Source organism: Phascolarctos cinereus, unplaced genomic scaffold (assembly GCF_003287225.1).
Source record: "Phascolarctos cinereus isolate Bilbo 61053 unplaced genomic scaffold, phaCin_HiC Scaffold_726;HRSCAF=1367, whole genome shotgun sequence".
Lineage (NCBI taxonomy): Eukaryota > Metazoa > Chordata > Mammalia > Diprotodontia > Phascolarctidae > Phascolarctos > Phascolarctos cinereus.
The window spans coordinates 82,690,916-82,711,741 of NW_027556098.1; the positions used below are offsets into that span (position 1 = coordinate 82,690,916).

General features: G+C 35.4%; 1 protein-coding gene across 10 annotated transcripts in view; it reads right to left on the reverse strand.

The window, feature by feature from the left end:
• CNKSR2 (connector enhancer of kinase suppressor of Ras 2) overlaps window positions 1-20,826 on the reverse strand; it is a 333,138-nt gene that overhangs the window by 57,941 nt on the left and 254,371 nt on the right. For all 10 annotated transcript variants that reach the window (XM_078146630.1, XM_078146627.1, XM_078146628.1 and 7 more), the window contains 4 exons: window positions 20,438-20,610; window positions 15,661-15,734; window positions 13,806-13,877; window positions 7,066-7,133 (listed from right to left, as the gene is read on the reverse strand). In XM_078146630.1, coding sequence (XP_078002756.1) covers window positions 7,066-7,133; window positions 13,806-13,877; window positions 15,661-15,734; window positions 20,438-20,610 — 387 coding nt within the window. The remainder of the gene's footprint in view (window positions 1-7,065; window positions 7,134-13,805; window positions 13,878-15,660; window positions 15,735-20,437; window positions 20,611-20,826) is intronic.

Genomic DNA, 20,826 nt, shown 5'->3' on the forward strand with positions numbered 1-20,826 from the left:
ATCTAGGCTGGGAAAAAGTTTGCCACTACTGTAACAGTTTCTCGCAAATAAAATAGAACCAAGGGTTTAGGTTTATCTAATATTTCATGTCTGGCTTCTCAGTTAGATCAACCTGCCACCGAGGCTAGTCTAAAAGCATCCCATAAAACATGAGCTAACACCAAATGGCCCATAAATGAGCCAAAAGGAATCAGCCGGCATTTATGAGGTCTTCTGTGTCTGTTCCCTGGTGGGCTGCCCAGACAGTCTGGTTTAGGCCTTACAAAAGAAATTTCTGGCAGCTGAATATTCAGGCCAACACCACTAAGGGTGAATCTTGACATGCTGCAGATAAAGTAAATTTCCAAGGGTCTGAAATTTTCATGGGGAAGTCATTTTAAGGCTTTTGCCACTTTGAACTGAAGGTCCTAGAAGCTTCCCTTTAGTTCTCCAAGGTCCAGCCAAACTAGCTTTCTTACTGCTCCTCATACACAATACTCCATCTCTCATCTTCATACTTTTTTGCAGTGGTTTTTTATTATTTGTGACAGTGCACCTTTCTCCTGTCCTCCTTTTAGAATCCTTAATTTCCATCTATAAAATCAACTCAAGTGCCACCTTATACTTAAACTCTTTCCTTATCCCTTCCCCAACTGCTAATGCTTTTCCTTCCCCAAATCCCTGTGCATCTATCTTGCATATTCCTCTGTATTTATATGTTGTCTTCTCCAATAGACTGTAAGCTCTTTGAGGACAGAAATTGTTTCATTTTTGCCTTAGTATCTTCTCTCACTAGCAGAGTGCCTGACACATGGGAGGTGTTTTCTTCTTGTTTGAGGCAGTTGGGATTAAGTGACTTCACCACGGTCAAATAGCTAGTGTCTGAGGGCCGGGTTTGAAATCAGGTTCTCCTGACTCCGGGCCTGATACTTTGCCAAGTGTGCCCCCGAGCTGCCCTGATGGTGCTTTGTTTTAGCAGTGATCCATTCTCCCACACTATCCCCAGAATCCGAAGGTAGGCCTCTTTCCAAAGTCTATGTAGCTGCTGCTGGTGTGAATTTTAGTATGTTCTGCATTTTGTAGCCTTGATTTAGTCTGAAACATCATATTGCGAGGAGGACTAAACAAAGTGATGATCACTGAAGAGAAAAGATGGGGCTCACAGAAGCACTTCTACCTGGTGCTCAGCTCAAAGGAAATGACTGGGCTGAGCCTGTAGCAGAAAGCCTCCAACATATTCCTATGTTTATGTTGTTGCTTCACAGTCAGTTCCTGTTACTGTTTCCCCTTAAAACTTCTCCTCTTCCCACAAATTTACATCTTTCCTGAAGCCAATATACACATATAAAAAAGCGGTTTCCATAATAGGGTGAACAAAAAGGCTTTCTAAATCCTTATGATACCTTTTCCATCATAGTGGGTATTTGGGCAAATATCTCTCAAAGCTCTGAGGTTTGAGGAAACTATTTCTTCCCAGCAGGACTGTACCTATCTTAGTATATTATGTGATGTCATAATTTTTTTCTTTTTTTGGGGGGGGGTCATTTTTTCATACTACCTATCTAGAGTTTCTTAAGTTTCCCAGAAAAAAGATTAAATGCCTAGAAAAAATAATTTCTTTTTCCTTACTATAAGCTCTGCACATGATGGAAGAGTCCAAGTATGATACTACAGAAAAAGTAGTCATGTTTCATACCACAACTCAATTTTTAATGGGTTATGTTAAAACTTAAGGGTTTTCAAAATTTAGACTATATTGTTTTGAGCTTTAAACTATTGTTTCATCCTACATACAAGTTAATAATTTTTTTCTTGTAGTTGACCAGAAATCTAAATAAAAACAGTGTTTTGAGATGTTCCTTGCTTGTTGTGGTATTCAAAGTATAAGATTTAATGAAGACCTATCCATGGTGAAAACTACAATAAAGAGAACAGAAAATTTCCATTCGCCTTCTGGTTTTATTACAGCAAGAAGCATTTTCCCAAAGACCATTATTTATTATTGTTATATTTAAAAACTCTAAAAAATGACAACATATTGCATTCACTTAAGAATGATGAAAACTTTATAAAAATTGTATAAGTATCTGAAAAAAGTGTTAATAAAAATGTACTTTAGATTGAAAAAGTGATTAATAAATCATTAGCTTATTGGTTATCTTGGCACATCTTTCTTTCTAGAGGACAGCAACTGATGAAGAAACTTTATTCTTTTGTGCCTTTCAGGGAAAGGAGTGAACTTCAGCAAGTCAGTGTGATACTTCTCGGATGCACTGGACATTTATGTGAAAATAAACTTTGGCAGGCTCTCTATCATGCATTTTATTAAAATTTCTGTAACTCTTAAAGGACTATTTGGTATAAAGTTTCTTCTGTCCACATTATTAAAATTCAATGCTGATTACACTGATGGTGCCACAGGAGTATTAAAAATGGGGAGCACATATATGAAAAGAGTTCTGTCTTTATAAATAACTATCCACACTTGCAGGATAGTGCAATAGAAAGAAAGCCGGATTTGGACTTAGAGAACCTGAGCTTGAATTTGATATCTGCTACTTGCTATCTGCCTGTCTTTGGTGAGGTCACTTACCCTTTCTAGGACCGAGTTTTCTTATTTACAAAATGAAGATAAAGATTACTTCCAGTTCTAAATCTCTGGTCCTGTGCTGAAGGTGGAAAATTCTGTATGTTTCTCAGCTACATTAAAATGCTTCTGTAACAACAGCCTAAGCTGAAATTTGAATTATGTCTTAAAAATTCTTATATCTGTATTTTTTAGATATCTACATATTACTATGTATCTATATATTATTGATTATCTATATATTACGGCAGCTAGGTGGCACAGTGGATAAAGAGCCAAGCCTGGAGTCAGGAACACCTGAGTTCAAATCTGGCCTTAGACACTTACTAGCTGGGTGATCCTAGGCAAGTCACTTAACCCTGGAAACTTGCCTCAGTTTCCTGATCTGTAAAATGAGCTGGAGAAGGAAATGGCAAACAATCCCAGTATCTTCACCAAGAAAATTCCAAATGGGGTCACTAAGAGTCAGACATGACTAAACAACAACACAACAAATATATATATATATATATATATTATCTATATCTGATATCTGTGTTTCTCAATTTTCAGCATGCTATAGTAGAAAGCGTATTGAATCCAGCATCAGAAGGCATCAAATTCTCTCCTTTATTAGTTGTATGACCTTAGGAAAATAACAATTCCTCTTAGCATTAGTTTCTTCATCTGTCAAACAGGGGTGATAATATTTGCAATACTTGGATGTTGTGAGAATGTAATGAAATATGGTGCTTTATAACCATAAAATGCTATAAAATGTAAACTATTATTACCATGGCTATTTATTATTATTAATTTTATTTTAATTTTAGAATAAAACAAGCATTTCCATAACCTAGTATGATAAAAAAGATTATTGTACATGAAAGTTCAGATCTACTGTATACAACTTTATATTCCTTTTAAATAGATAATGAAATTATGTAAATTTATTTTTTCCCCCTTTCTTTTCTTTCCTCCCCTCCCCTCATGGCTACCATTAGACACAAATATGTTTATAAAATATGTAAAATCATTCTACAATATTTCTATTTATCAGTTTTTAATTATTTTTATTATTATTTTAGGCATATTACAACATGCTAAACTATATACTCACATGATGAAACAAACAGCTCGAACCTATGGAGTAAGTTACTATGAAGTAAATAGTTAGCCGAACCTGTGTACACAATATACTTTGCTAATTTTCTCATTCATAAGAAATTTTGGTTATAAAATTTAAAAAAAATATATGGAGAAAATTTATTGTAATCAAGACCATGCTCAGCATAAAAGTAATGGTGAGGGACAAAATATAGAAACTAAGAGCAAGCTGTGTTGTTCATATAAATTCATTTTATGAAGCTCCATTTTCCTCTCAGTACAACATTCACATCTCTGATTCTAATCTTTTGAGTCGATGAGGCAGACTTAGGTGTGGCAATTCCAGAAGTGCTCCATACTTGTGGACCTACACCATTTCTGTCCTGGGATAGGCAACTTGGGAGTTCCCCATTCCTAGGGCTTACTATATTGTTGCCAAAATGAGTGTGGGCCAGAATTCTTGAGCTCAAGCAGTCCATGGCCTTAGCTTCAACCTCCCAAGGTTCTAGGAATACAAGAATATACCACTGCATCTGGCTAGTCAGTGGTTTTGATATAAATGTGAAAGGGAATGGCCTGTTTCCCATACCCCCTAACCCTAATTTTTGCTAATTTAAGCCAGGAGAATGATGAAATAAAATCAGTTTTAGAGTAAAGAAACAAAATTTGGACACTGGCTATGTTGAAATGTCATTTGTGGTGCCTTTGCACATATCCATTTGACAGACAGCCTCCATGTTATTTATTGGAAATAAAAATATTATTAAAATATTATATGTAGCATGTGTCATTCTATTAATACATGACATATTATTTAAGCTAAACATTTAATATTGTTTAAATATTACATATTAAGTGTATTTATGATATTAGGTATATTAAAACACTATTTATTATTAAATTTTTTTTTGAAGACCGAGTCTCCTTATGTTGCCCAGGTTGGAAGTACAAGGGGGCTTTTCAGTAGGCTGATTCTCCTCTGAGAGCTTTGATCTGCTAACCTTGGCTCTGCCCTGTCCCCATCCCAAGGGCTCATCCTCTAAATGCTGAACTTTAGTGTTGACACCTGGTCCTAGTGCATAGCCCACAGCCACTCAGAGCCCCTGAGAACTCCCAGCAGAGAGCTGGGATTATCAGCATGTGCCATCACCATCAACTAGATTATTTATGAACAGCTATTTTTGAATCTCACTCACTCTCTTTTGAATCTCACTCACCCTCTCCTCTACCAATTAGTAGCCATTACCTTCTTCAAAATCTTACTTGAAATTCTCTTTTTCTCTAATGCTTTCCCTGAATAACCTCTCTGAATTATGTGTCTATTTTATTCTGTATTCTTTTAGAATATAATTATGTAGTTCCTCCTACTGAATGCTAATTAGCACTCCTTATACGTTGTATTTTAAATTGTTCTTAGGCTATTTCATGCAAATGATAAAACTGAGTATGATCTCTTTTATGTACCTCATAACGCTCATTAAGCATTCATTTATTGACTGGTTGAGTGACCTATTTAGTGTCACAAGATCTTTGTAATTTCCAGTTTTGAGAAGGTAATATGAAATTTCAGTGGGGTTAACTATCTAACTACAGAGATCCCTGACTCCTGCCAAAGCTTCCCTAGTCATCCCAGCATCAACAAAATCATATCTATTGGAATTCTATTCTGATGCTAGAGAAACAGCAAGTACACATACCTCATCTGTCAGTCTCTTGACTTCAGGATGCCTCAAGTCATATTGGAAAATTACTTATGCTCCCACAGGCTTACTAGCAATGATATTTTGGTTAATGGTTGAAAGAACAGACTTGCCTCAAAGCTACTTTATACCACCGTTTTGTGTGTGCATGAGTGAGTGATGTGTGCCTATTTCCACAATGTAATGTCGTGCTCTGTAGTCTCAAAGCAAGCGTGACCTATAAGGTCACAGAAGGTTAAGCAGTTATGGAAAAGAGAATTATAATAATTTTGACCCACCAAGATAGCAATTTAATGGGCAAGTCTATATGTCAGGATTACAACATGTTTTGGAGGTACACTAGCCTATGCTACTATTAAATAAGCTTCTCTCTTCCTCCTTTCTCCCCTACAACCTCCCCAAACCATTAATTCTATAGACTAGTGGTAACAGACAAAATATTCACAGGGTATGAATATTTTTTCTATCACAAGCTATTTGAAGAGAAAATCATAACTGCTATTTATTCAGGAACTGCTCTGAAAATAGGACAATTCTGTCACTGAGTAGGCCTGGGAGATAACATGTAGAGAGCCTTGAATTCAACAGAAATAAGACCTGACTACTGCTTCCAATACTGGTAAGCTTTATGACCATGGGGACAAATCACTTAATGTCCCTGAACCTCAGTTTTCTTACCTGTGAATTGGGGATAATAATACCTAAACTGTAGGACCATAGACCTATAAGCCACCTAATGCAAATCAGACATTTTATGGGTAACTAGTTGGCACAGTGGACAAAGCACAGGGCCTGATGTCAGGAAGACCTGAGTTCAAATCTGGTCTCAGACAGCTGTTTGACTCTTAGTAAGCCCCTTAACTTCTATTTAACTCAGTTTCTTCATCTATAAAGTAGGAATAATAATAGTACTTACCTCCCAGGGTTATTGTGAGGAAAAAATAAAATAATATTTGTAAAGCACCTGTCATATAGAAGGTACTACATAAATATTAACTATTATTATTATTTTATAGATGAGAAACTGTGGTACAGGGAGGTTTGATTTGCTCAAGACCACATAGACAGTAAGCACCAGAGATGGCACTGAACCTTGGTCCTCTTACTCCAACCTATCATTCTTTCCACAAACCACACCGTTCCTACATAAAGAGTTGCTAGGAAGTTCAAATAAAATAATGGACTTGAAGTTCTTTGTAAACCTTAAGAAATATATGTAAATGTCAGCTATCATTATTATTTTATGCCTTCTTTAAAAAGCCTAGACCTGTGATTTGAACAGTGATGAGAACTCTCAGCATGGAAACTCCCTCTGCCAACGCAAGTCTACAACTTATTTGTAACCTACAGTCTTAGAACAGTCACAGTTCAAATGACTTGCCCACGGTCACACAGTGTGTATAGGTCAGAAGTGGGATTTAAATCCAGGCCTTTTCAACTTCAAGGTTGGCCCTTGATTCACAATGCCATACTGCTTCATTATTTTATAAATACATATACAATTACATATGTAAAATATGCAGACCCTGAAAAGTCTATGTCCTGTCCCTACCATGACAGTAGGAGGTGAGGAGAAGAAAAACACCATGAAGCTGATAGTTTCCTAATACCCAGGATATGTATCAGATTGCCTTCAACTGCCACATTCCCCAACAAAAAAAAAAATTAACGGTAAGGAGGAAAAAGGAAACAGTTTAATGAATAGTACTTTACCTTGTTCTTGCTTGATTCTCTCTCTTTCTGCATATCCAGCAGCTAGCATGTTAAGTCTATTTAGCCATCTGAAAGAATAAATTTTTTTTAAAATCAAGAATATTGCTATAACATGATAATTTCTTGTACTTGGATTATTGTAAATGAACTGAAGGAGAGACGTAAAAGATTTTTCTCTATGTAGCACGTTTTCTTTGATAGTATGATTTATCTGGTCCCCGTGGATCATCATTTTGCCACTGTACAAATTGTTCTCCTACCAAAGGTTGTGTTTCCAGTGGAAAAGTCTTTAGTGACTATGTAAAATAAAGGTTTTGAGATAATCAAAGCCCCATTAACTCTAATGTTTATAGATGTACCACCACTCCAATTATCTCAGTTGTTCTGTATGCTCAGAACTAACATTACTTTCTAAAGATTTAATCATATTTAGGCCTAATTTGGCCTGATAAGGGAAGGAAAATATTCAGAGCTCTTCAGTCAGAGGAAAAAGTTCTCTGTGTAACAAGCAAGGGACTTAATTATCTTGTTATATGTTTTGGTGAAACACATTTATATTTCATGGAATGGGGAAAAAAAGTCATCATGGGGATAAATTTGAACCTTGTCTCTAAATGCAAAGTGATTGTGGTTTTTCTATTAGTATGTATACTTGCAACCTCTGCTTAGATCCTGAAGATTTAATTTCATGAGCAAAGTAAGTTAAAAATAAACTCTTGCTATTCTTTTGTCTTGCAGGAGTACTGCCACGGTCAAATGCAGTCAGCTGCCTAGAGCAATGCAGCCTCTTTCCTCACCCTCACGAGGGCTTTCAGTATGTTCGTTATCCAAGTGCTCACAGTACATCAGCTTCTCAAATCACTAAGTCTTTAAGCCAACCTGACAACCTCCCATTGGTAAAGCTGGAATTATTTACCAAATCTATCTCCAAATCAGAAATAGAGTGGGATCTGCATTCCAACCCATTACCTGGCATCAGTATTTAGATTCTGGATGATTTTAGAGATACCATTTCAGTTAATCCCATTGTTTTTTGGAATAACGTAATCCCCCCCCAAAAAAAATACTGGCAGAGTTAACTGCATCCAAAAGTTTCTTTTTTTATTTGTGCCACATAAAGAGATAGAAACTTATCTTTCTTGACAAGTGGAAGATGACATCCTTTGAAGCTATCTCCATATTTCAACTTTTATGCCGGGAGGTGGCAACATGGATTCAGATGGTTATAATGTCATGAAAGAAGTTGTAGAGTTCTATCCTTGGAAAATAAAACTATCTAGAAAGCACTGTTAACCCTTTGTTTTAAGAGCAGTAGTCATTTATGTCTGATATTATTTTGAAAGAACAGGAAATTTAAAAATAAACTGTATAGTCAATGAGGATTTATTAAGCACTTACTGTATGCCAGGCATTGCAGTAATCAAAGGCCCCTCAAACACCAAAACCAAAAAAAAAATGTGTAAGAATATTACATCACCCAATTTTGGGGAAGTAATGCAGAGAATGAAAAGGATACAATAAAGGATGATCAAATTCAGTGACATAATACCAAAATTTGAAAAATAAAACACATTGACACATGAAAAATTCTGAACCACAAATCAACAAGATATGCAAACTAAACCTTTTAAAATCATCATTTGAAGGTTGAAACTGACAACTAATCTCCTGACGAGTTATAGGAAATATACTTGCAGTAAAACTGCCATGAAACATGACTTATGAGGCAAATAATTTGTCTACATCTTCTGGAGAATAGCTGCCTATTCTGGAGAATAGGGCTTTATGGATAAAAGGACACTCAAGCTAATACCACTAGAGATTTTTATCCCACCTTCTTCACACTTCTCTACTTGATACACAATTCTGCAAGGAAATTCCATTTTATGAGCATTATAAAAACAATGAGTTCCTTTAGAGATCAAAGAATTTCAAAAGGTCTTAGTTTTTTTTTTTCTATGAGAATCACTGAACATGTAAAACTAAAAGATCTCTTTAAAACTTCTTGAGTGGCCTACCAAGGAATTCATTATTTTTACACTACCCATAAGATGGAATTTTTCTCAATAGTAATGCACAGTTTCTCTGCTCATGGAAAAAAACCTCTTAGAAAACACATGAATGGAATTGCCACCTAAGTGTTAGCTAGAAGAAGTCCATTGTGCACCCTTGCTGCAATTAAGAGAACTGTGTAGATAATTGTGAATTTCTCTATGCAGATGATTTCCAAATCTATATGGCTAGTCCTAGCCTCTTTCTTGAGCTATAATCATATCATTACTTGCACTTTACACATTTCTAACTGGATATCCTCTAGGCATTTCAAATTTAACATGCTGAAAAGAGAAATTATTGTCTTTCCCTCCAAAGTCTCCCTTCTTCCAAACTTCCCTATTACTGTTGAAGGCACCACCACCCAGCCACCAAGGATTAAAATCTTGGTGTATGGGGAAGCTAGGTGGCACAGTGGATAGAGCATCAGCCCTGGAGTCAAGAGGACCTGAGTTCAAATAAGGCCCCAGACACATAACACTCACTAGCTGTGTGACTCTGCATAAGTCACTTAACTCAAATTGTTTCAACCCCCCCCCCAAATCTTAGTGTCATCCTCTACTTTGTATAGATACCCTCATTCCATATATCTAATCTGTTACCTAATCTTGCTGTTTCTACCTTCACGACATCTCTCCTATACGTTCTCTCTTCTCCACTTACACAGTCATAGCCCAAGTTCTGGACCTCACCACCCATTGCCTTTACCATTTATTACAATAGCCTTTTAAATAGTCTCTGTGCCTCATGTCTTCTCCTAATCCAAACCATCTACCACTCATCTGCCGATGTGATTTTCCTAATGCATAGTTCTGACCATGTTATTCCACTATTCACCTCCTGTGGGGTCCTATGATCTCCAGGATCAAATACAGATAGACTCCCATCTTTTGCATTTAAAACTCTTTATAACTTTGCCCCTTCCTGTCACTCCAGTCCTTCACAAACTCTTTGACCCAGTTCTGCTGGTATACTTGTGATGCCTTAAGGACAACAGTCCATTTTCTGGCTTTATGCCCTTACTTTGGCTGCTCTTGGAATGATCTACCCATGTCTACCTCTTAGTTTCTCTGGTTTTCTTAAAAATTCAGCTCAAATCCAACTTCTGCAGAAGGACTTTCCTCATACTTCCAGCTGGTAGTGTCAGATTACCTTCCATTTTACTTCTGCATATATTTCATATATATATCTACTTATTTTAACATTATCTCTCCTCTCCCCACCCATTAGAACATGAGCTTCATGAGGACAGGGACTGTTTTTGCCCTTCTTTGTATTCTCAGCATTTAACTTAGTGTCTGGCACATAGGAAGTACTTAATAAATGCCCATTGAGTAGTTGACACATTATATGAAGATGGGATCTTTTACAAGGATGCAGATATAGGAAAGTCTTTAAAAGAAGGATTTATCTTTCATGACCAAAGCATTTTCAAACAAGAACTACCTAGGAAGGGGAGAGCTTGGCTATGTGCTTTTAGGATGAATAAACCATTTTTATATGTGGTATGGGATAATAAAATCATAATTTCATTAAAAAGCAAATAAGAAAACACCTAAGAAAATTCCAAAAAACATTCATCTAAAGGAGCGTTCAATGTTACTATGATATACTTGCTGAAAAGATTTTGTTATATATGAAAATGTAGGTATGTGCCTATAACTCATATGCATATACTCACACCAACAATTTGTTATGTAAAAAGTAAAGAAACCTACCTGTCAGAGGAAAGCACATTCCCATCAGTACTTTCTTGCTATTTGTACCTCTTGTCTCACCTAAAATAACAAGTGGTGCTAAAAGGCTTCCCTAATGAAAGTAGTTGTCAGAGATATGAGCCTGAACAAAAGGAGAAACGCGACTGAACTATAATTAAAAAGAAAAGACTTGGTATTCTAGTCGATGTAGCTCTTGAAATTATGTTGCTTCATTTCTGAGCTGACATTAAAAATACTCTTAAAGGTTTAAGGTGTGCAGGAGTTATTTTCATATAGGATAGTTTTTCATAGACCAATTTCTTGGGAAAAAATGAAAATAAAAAAGGGTGGTTGATTTTAGCATCTCACCAAACAGATACAACTGAAAATATCAGGATTTATGTCTGGAAACCTCTCTTCCCAGAGAAGTCAGCATATTTTTTTAGCTATTGAGAAGAAGAGGGCCATGGGGAGGAGGTAGGCTTTTATGAATAAGTGACAAATACTTTTTTTTTTGGAAAAAAGCATAAAATTAATGTCATTTTAAAGATAAAAAATCAGATTAGGATGAGTCACAGACCAGGAAGTCATTCTTTATCTTTCTAAGATGCTGGTGATTCCTTTGAACTGGTCCACGACTGTACACAATTCCTTTTACTAGTGGTGCATATGTTTTCTTCCCTCTGTGCACAAAGCCAGCCTTCACAGTATGTGACTTTATGAGGAAAGAGTTACTCATGGATATTGCTCACTCGATTTTCAGTTTGTTCATGACATGAACCCTTCACATCTATCCTGAAGCAAGTGAGCTCAATGTGTGGGCAATGCTTTGTGAGCAACCAGCTCAATGGTGCCTGGCATAACAATTAAAACCCAAAGTAACAGCAAGACTCTAACCAGTACAAATTAATCAATATTTCCATTTTGTAGAGAAGCTTAAATTGGGAGTGCAAAAAACTGACTAGTTTTTCAAATAGTAACAACAGTGACATTTTCATGAACAAGTCATATAAATCAAGAGAAGATGATGGAGATCACATAAAAAGCTCAGCTTTCTCATTAATAGTAAGTCTTTTTTTTATCAAGTTTTATGCACCATCTGGTTCCATATCTGCCTCCCCCTCTTTTACAACATCCCTCTCCTACCATTAGGAGGAAAAAAGCCCAGGAACTCAATTTCAGCTAGAAGCATTAGGGCTTTTTATTTAATCTCCTTTGTTTTATCTTTGGAAGTGCACAATTATCTATGTATTTTTAAAGTCTGGGTACTTATTCATTATGGATAGAGAAATGATGGCAAAAGGTGTTATGAATAATATAAGGTGACAGTAAACCTTGGATCTAAAATAATATGGATAAAATCTCTTTCTCTCTCTCTCTCTCTCTCTTTCTCTGTATTTTGGTCCACATTTATGTAGGTACATTTATTTATAGGAGTGGTAAACCTGTGTCAATTAATGGGGAATTTTGTCAGATTTAGCTAAACATTCAACCTCTTTTCAACATTATTCAAGAGAAAGAGAGAGAAGAGGAGTATTTGAGAAGTGAAGGGAGACAAATAGGCCAAATCCATCACATTATTGTATTCATCCATCTAGGGAACTGCTTAGCTTCTGGGGACGATTTTCCTACGAATTATCTAATTGTTGGATATGGCCAAGTTTTCCTTGATTCATCAGATCCTCATTATTTAATTCAACTTAACAAGTATTTGTTACAAACTCAATTTGTTCCAGTCATTGGCAGTGCAAAGAAAATGAAGTACAAAATATACAGAAAGTAATTTTCAGGGGGAGAGCACTAATCACTGGGGGAAAGAAGAGTATGAGTTAGAGATCAGTATAATTTTCCTGTGGTGCTTGAGATCAACTTTGAAGGAAACTAGGATTCCAAGAGACAAAAGTGAGGAAGAAGGGCTTCAAAGGCACGAGGAATAATGAGTACAAAAATATGGAGGTGGAAAATGAAAAAAGAATAGTGATCCAGACATTTTGACTGGAATGCTGAGTTCATGAAGGGGTATACTGTCCAATAAGCTAGAATGACAGGCTTATCCCAGATTGTGAAATATTTTAAAAGCTATATGCAAAAGTATGTATTTAATCTTGGAGGGAAGAGAGATTCACTGGAGTTGATCTTGAGTAAGGGAGTGACATGGTTAGATGTGTGCTTTAGGATTATTGATTTTGTTGCTATGTGAAATTAGGGAGAGAGAGAGAGAGAGAGAGAGAGAGAGAGAGAGAGAGAGAGAGAGAGAGAGAGAGAGAGAGAGAGAGAGAGAATACTGGGGACAAAGCGACTGCAGCAATTGTCTTAACTTTTTTTTTTTTAAATTGGCCATTTGGAGGTGGTTAGCAATAGAAAGAAAGGGAAATAGCAGCTTCCTTACATATTCAACATCTGAGATGACTGCCACTTCCTTTCAGCTATTGAGAATTCCAGGCATATCTATCTAGATACCCATATCTAGATATACATACATCTATCCATCTATAAAATGTATATATGTATATATAACTATACTATAGTATATATTATATACAATGCTATATATGCTATGTATATGCTATATATGTGTGTATATATATATATATATATGACATACACATATGTGTGTGTACCTCTACTTTTCCAACTCGTCAGTTTCAATCAAAAAAGCTCTGCTTTTTAAAATGCTTATGTTTAGATTAATATTCATTTGGATAACTAACCAATTAACTGAATACCTGGTGAGTGATCATGACTGTTTGACACTAAAGAAAAAGTCACAGCTTAAAATTAGATGTTACAATGGTCTTGTGCAACAATGATTGGGTTCACTTAAGGGGAAAAACCCAAACACCGATTAAACAAATCTTTCTAGATCTTAGATATATTACTAGTATTGAATATACATAAGTATTATTGTAAAATCATTACAACTATACAGGATATCCTCAAAATATATGATTGGCTTTTTATAGTTTGTAAAGTTTGGTTTGTTGTTTTTACCTGTTCATATCATCCAGATGTTCAGCAGCAAAGTAAAAACTTTTGATTTTAGGATGACAAGCTTTGAATGCACTGTAAAAAAGGAATAGAATATAAAAGTAGGTAAAGTAATAAGTATTTTATTTCCAGGCACAAAACAGTTAAACACTCTATTGCTATTCATTAACATACCTTAAGACTGCTTTTGTGTCCATATGAATAGTGGTTGTACCATTATGATAGAAAAGTCAGTTTAAAAAAAAAGTCTTTCAGGAAATCAGCTTAGTCATTAAATTTTATCAACCACCTAAGTGGAAGGAGTGGGTGTAAATGCAAATAGGATCCTATACCAATACATGAAAGAGTTGTTATTTCACCAGAACGTGGGAACTCCTGGTGTGTTCCTTTGTTCCATCAACACAGATTGGAGACAAATATGAATCATTTGGTAAGCTCCCAAAAGCTGCTTAAGATTCTGATCAATTATATGATTTACCCAGTATCACAAACAAATATCAGAGAAGATATTTGAACCCAGGTCTTCTTGACTCCAAGTTTAGCACTCTATGCACTATTTTCAGTTACCTTAAGCAGTTTGCACATTGAGAGATACATGCAGGCATTTTCAAAATAGCTTTTGTGTAATTGCTGATCTCTGGATCCATGTATTAATTGAAAGTTCTATTCAGACATCTGTTCTGTAAGCCATGAAGGCCTCAATAATGAAAAAAAAAATCTAGATCAAATAAAGAGCAACTCTGCACATTTAGCTAAACCTTAAAATTGTTTCTATACCATATAAGTGAAGAGAAGGAAAAAAAAAAGAGGTGTTGAGGACTGTGGAAAAAGAACAGAACAGAAAGGCAAATAGTCCGACCAATCCGAGAAATTTTTGTTCAATTTTAGGATTCTTGTGAAGGATAACGCCGTGGAAACAAAGCAAAGGGAGTGAAAGACTTGACCAAGCCAGTGTCTCCAGCAGGCAAGGGGTCATGTGGCAGCACAGATTACTTTAGTGGAATAGTTATGATTATTCTCACTTTATCTAAGTGGAAACTAAGAAAAACTAAGTGATTTATCTCATGAGGCACACAGGAGTCAATGCCGGAGGTAAGACCCGGGTGTCCCTGCTCTCCTGATATCATCTGATCATAAAAACTAATGCTTTTTTTTGGTTTGGTTTTGTTTTTTAGACAATTGGGGTTAAGTGACTTGCTCAGGGTCACACAGCTAGTAAGTGTCAAGTGTTTGGTCTGAGGCCGGATTTTAACTCGGGTCCTCCTGATTTCAGGACCGGTGCTCCATCCACTGCACCACTTAGCTGCCCCAAAACTAATGCTTTTGTATAGGTATACATTATATGCAAACTGCCCACGTGAAAAGGAAAATTTTCATCTCCAAGTTAGAAAGAAAAATGACAGTGCCACATGGAAGGAAGTCTTAAAAAAAGGACAAAATTATCCATCTATATTATTTCTCTGATTGGACCACACATATTATATTGCTCAGTCTAACCTAGTTTTAGGGCAGTGGGGTGGTACAATGGATAGAGTACCAGGCCTGAAGTCAGAAAGACTTGTCTTCCCTAGTTCAAATCTGGCCTAACACATTTATTTGCTGTGTGACTCTGGGAAAGTCACTTAAGCCTGTTTGCCTCAGTTTCCTCATGTGTAAAATGAGTTGGAGAAGGAAATGGCAAACCTCTTCAGTACCTTTGCCAAGAAAAACCCCAAATGGGATCACAAAGAGTTGGACATGACTAAAAAGAGCTGAACGCCAAGAACAACAGCAGCCTATGATTGAGAGTACAAGTCTGCGGGTTTCTATGATCAAGACACCAATCTGGAAGTAAAGACAAATAAAAACCACACTTAACTATTTCTTGCGACATTCACTGGCTCTATCAATTTTAAATTCAGGCAAACTGATGAATCCTTCTGCTTTTTCATCCTAAAGAATAAAAAGAGTCCTTTTCAGTACATCATCTACAGAAGATTGACAATTAAATCATCTAATTCATTCCCAATGATGTATCAAAGTGACTTTTCATTTTATTCCCTTAAATCAGAGCCAAGACTGATATTTTAGAAATGACAATTGTGGCTTCTCCTTTTGAACTCTCTGTAATTTCATGTCATCTTGGAATAATACTATTTTCCATCATCTTCTGAGTAACTTTTTGATGACAAAGGAAACAATTGAAAAGAAAATATATCATTAAAAAAACTTCATTATTATGAAATTAGAACTTGTTACCTTCAGAGGTGAAACAAAAAATTCAAATAAGCATTTTTCATTCCAGTATGGTAATTCAATATTAATAGCCATTTAAAATTATTTAGCTTAGTACAACTTAAGGCCCAAATTTTCACCATTTCAGAACTGATGCAAGCTGAATGTTTTTCTTTAATTTACTTATGAACATTTAGATGTTTTAAAATGTAGAAAAATTCCCAAACAACTTCAATTTTCAGTTTTTCATTTCAACAATATGTAATAGTACAAATATATAATATTCAAAAAAATGAAGATAAAGAACTCCTTAAGGAGACACTATGCTAGATTCTGCTCCCCCAAAATGCAATCAACAAACATGAACCATATTTTGTTAAATATACAAAACCACTATTCTGCTTATTCCAGAATACCTGTCTGTATTAATAGAGATCAATTAGTTCTTTGACTGTCTGGATTGGGATACATGGTATGTAACTAAAATTGCTTTTTAACAACATTCCACATGTAAAATATCTTTTAATAATGCCTTTTAAAAACTAACAAATGCTTCTTTTTCTCCTGAAATATAAGGAATTATGGTAAGTGAATTGTGCAATATCTAAATTTAGATAAAAACTTCATAACTGTTGTTTTTGTTTATGCCACTTGGGATTATCATGATCTTCTTCCTGAAATTTTCTTCAACTTTTTTTGGGGGGGAGTCCTGTTGCATGTCTTTTGACCACTCAGATTAAAATGAGATTATACTTTTCCTAAACATTCTCATTCTAATTTTGGTTATGGACTCGTACCACCTCAAAAGGAGCCAGATTTTCTATTCTCTATTTTCTCTTCTCTTTTCTCTTTTCTAATCTCTGAATGATTTCTAAGATCTCCTCTGGCTCTCGAATCTACGTTATTCTTTGCAACAAAAATTGATTCTGCTGACAATAATTGCTCTGTGGGAGTATGCAATTGAAAAGGGCAATGTGAGAACATTGGCCCAAACATTTTGGTCAAAATATTCTTAATTCTTCACAATATTTATTTTCTTCAATGTTACTCATTTGGGGAACAAATGAATGGTTCCTTTCCCAAATATGAGGACATTTTAATTCTATGGCCTATCCAACTTGATGCTTTCATTTTAAATTCATATAGCAATGCATATAGTAGATTTTTACTGAATGGTTTTTGAATGAATGAATGAAAATTTGAGCATTATCTGCCACCTAATTTACTGTGACATTTTTCCTATTTGTTGCTCAGTTGTTTCTGACTTTCTGTGACTCCACTTCGAGTTTTCTTGGTAAAGATACTAGCATAGTTTGCCATTTCCTTCTCCAGTCAACTTTAAAGATGAGGAAACTGTGGCAAATAAAGTTAAGTGATTTTCCCGGGGTTATACAACTTGAGAGTCTGAAACTAGATTTGAACTCAGGTCCTCGTGATTCCAGGACTGGTGCTCTATCCACTGCTCCACCTGGCTGCCCTTTTTCTCCTATAACGATATGTTAATGGGTATTATAATTTTCGGTTTGTATAGTGTTCTACATTTGTTGTTTTGTTTTATCCTCACAACAATCCTATGGATTCGGTGCTATTATTAGTTCCATTTTACCTATGAGGAAATTAAGGTTAAGAGATTAAGTCACTTTGTCCAGGGTTTCACACAGGTTGCAAGTATCTGAAGTGAGACTCAAACTCAGGTCTTCCTGACCCTAAGTTTTACATTTTTATTTATTAGGCGATGCTAGGGTACTGATTATAGGGCACTGGACTTGCAGTTAGAGCCTGAATTTGAATTTTGCCTCACATGCCTTCTAGCTGTGTGACTGGGCAGTCACTTAACCTCTTAGGGATGTTGTCAAGGTCAAAAGAGATAATATATAGCAAGCATCTTGCATACTTTAAAGCACTACATAAATACTATTACTATTCTTATCTTTGTTGTTATTTCCAAACAAAAAGAACTATTAGGAGTTAGTATGGCTTGGAATATAAATTTGACTTACTCATTTACGTCCCAAGCTCATTTTGAAGAGCTGTTAATTCACCACTGATAATATAACTAACCAATTATAACCTTTAGAAACTGGTAGATAAGAATGTTTACAGTTATATGATGTTAACATTAAGAAAGATGATATATAATTTAGAAGCCAGTAGATTTATTGATAAGTTGCCTAACAGCAAATTAAAACATAGACACACCATTTCTTCCAGATCATCTCAATGAAGAAAAAATTATGGCTAATTTATAGCTAAAAACAAAGTACATCATTTACTGAAATTAAGGTTCTCGTGTAGTGGTCGAGGATAGTGTATTTGCTGCATAGAAATGCAATACAAATAATCAAAAGTAGATAACAAAGGAAAATGTGTGATGAATAGCAAAACAAAAATAATAGGAATAACTTCTGTGACTACACAAATAGAGATGGCACAAAAATCTATCAACTGCCCATCATTTGTTGAGCATTGTCCTACAAGTAGTGGAGCTACAAAGCTTTGATGAACCATGGTCCCTAAATTTAACAGAATAGAATGTAAGCTCCTTAGGACCAGGGACCATCTCATTTTTATATTTGTATCCTCAGTGACTTACACAGGCCCTGGAACATTGTAGATAGTATGTTTAATAAATATTTCTGGATTGAATGATTGAAGGACCTTAGCAAGTAGGCTGGACACTAACACAGGTAGCTACTATATATATAGCACTTATTTGATATGTGGGATTAGATATTAACAAGACAGTGTTATAATTCAGTTTGACAGGGAAGGTCATTATTGATATTAATTGGGAGAGCTTCTAGGACAAGGAAAAATTATTTGGGCTTTGAAGAATGTTGAGAAATTCAACAGGCAAAGAGGGGGAGGATGTAGGAAATAGTCCAAACAAAGGGGATGGAGTGGTAAGAACACAGTTGTGCTTGGGGTGCTAAGAATTGTCCAGTTTAGTTGGTATATATAGTAATATTTATTGCTGTTGTTCACTCATTTTTTCCCAATCATTTCCTACTCTTCATGACCCTCTTTGGGTTTTTCTTGGTAAAGATACTGGAGTGGTTTTCCATTTCCTTCTCCAGCTCATTTTACAGATGAGGAAGTTGAGGCAAACAGAGTTAGGCAACTTCCCCATGGTCACACAGTTAGTAAGTGTCTCAGGCCAGATTTTAACTCAGGAAGATGAATCTTCCTGACTCTAGGACCAACGTTCTATCCACTGTACCACATAACTGCCCCAATATTTATTACATGATGCAACTATAAAATGATCACATTGTTAAATTATAAGCTGATAATTAGCTCTCAGTCATGATCTAGTCAATGGATTAACAATATTGCAATAATTAAAATTATTGTCATTGATATAAAAACCTAAGGATTTTTAGAAGGTAATGACCACAAGAGCCATAACAATTGACCTAGCCAAGGTTACAAACATTTTACTATTTGGTAAAACAAATAATGCAAATGGAATTCATTGATGTAATTATTTCACTTAGGAGAAATGTCACCTAAAATTATAAACAAGTATATGGCCGTGGCAGAAGAGTAAAGGCCAATGTAGAGACTGAGAAACACCTAAAGAAAGACAGTCCTCATCCTGGCTAGTGGAGCAGTTTCATGAGAATGTAGCATACCATACTTTGGTGTAATTCCAGAAGGTGGCATTTGTAAATCTGTGGCTAGAAGGACATTTTTATCCCAGCAAAACGTTAATACCAAGTATGAAGCTAGTAAAGACTGTATTGTTAAAATGCATACCTAAGCTACAAAATTAAAAAAAAAATGATACAGATCCCTTCCAAATTTGCCTTTACATCCCTGGCATCTAGGAGAGTGCCTGGCATAATACATGCTTGCCAATTGACTATTGATGACCCCAACATTAAGATTCTATGATTGTAAAATTTTGTGTTTGTTCCCTTCCTCTCAGTCAAGCAGAATATTAGACCAATCAAATACAGCTTCTTATAGATTTCCAATAGCAGCTTTTCTGATGCAATAAAATGAATCCAAGGGATCGACATATTTAAAATTCCAAATAAAAATTCCAAAAAGAAAGCAAACAAGACCTTGAGCAAAGGCAAACAATTTTAATATGGTCTCTTATTTCCATGAATAATAATCCTTTCAGTCAGGTTTCTGCTTGAGTTAGCTTGATATTTTTAGTTATATTTAGAGAATGTGTGACTATGTTTCATTGTACTCAAGGAGATTTAGTTGATGTATTAAAATAATTTAAGCAAATATCATCTTAGAACCCACAAAAATGCCTAGTTAAAGAGTGTAGATGGAAAGATGGTTAACATTAGTCTTATGAAATGGTCTTCATGTGATTATATGCTTTAAATTATATTGTATGTTTTTAACATTTTCTTAAGACCACTAAACACACTAGAAAACAAAATGTGTTTATAGCTTACCTCTTCATTAATATACCAATACAGGGATGTGTCCTTTAAAACAAACCAATATTTCTTCCATTTCTGTGAAAAATAGCTTTTGGCATCTTTCTTTTTCCAAAGCCAGCCCTCACAGTCACCACGGCCAAGGTCTTTACAAGAAATTCGTCGTTTGCTCTTGCCTGCAATTGGACCTAAAGACACCAATGGATGAAACTACTTTTAAAAATTGTTCATTATGAAACTGTGAGAGAAATCTACAGATCACAAAAAGATCCAGCAGGACAAATGAATGCCCTTAGTTGGATATTTTTTGTTTATACTTAAGCCACGCACCTATGAATACCTTTCAGTTCTCTTTCATCACTAATGGAATCATAGTTTGGTAAGGAATTTGCTATCCCATCTAT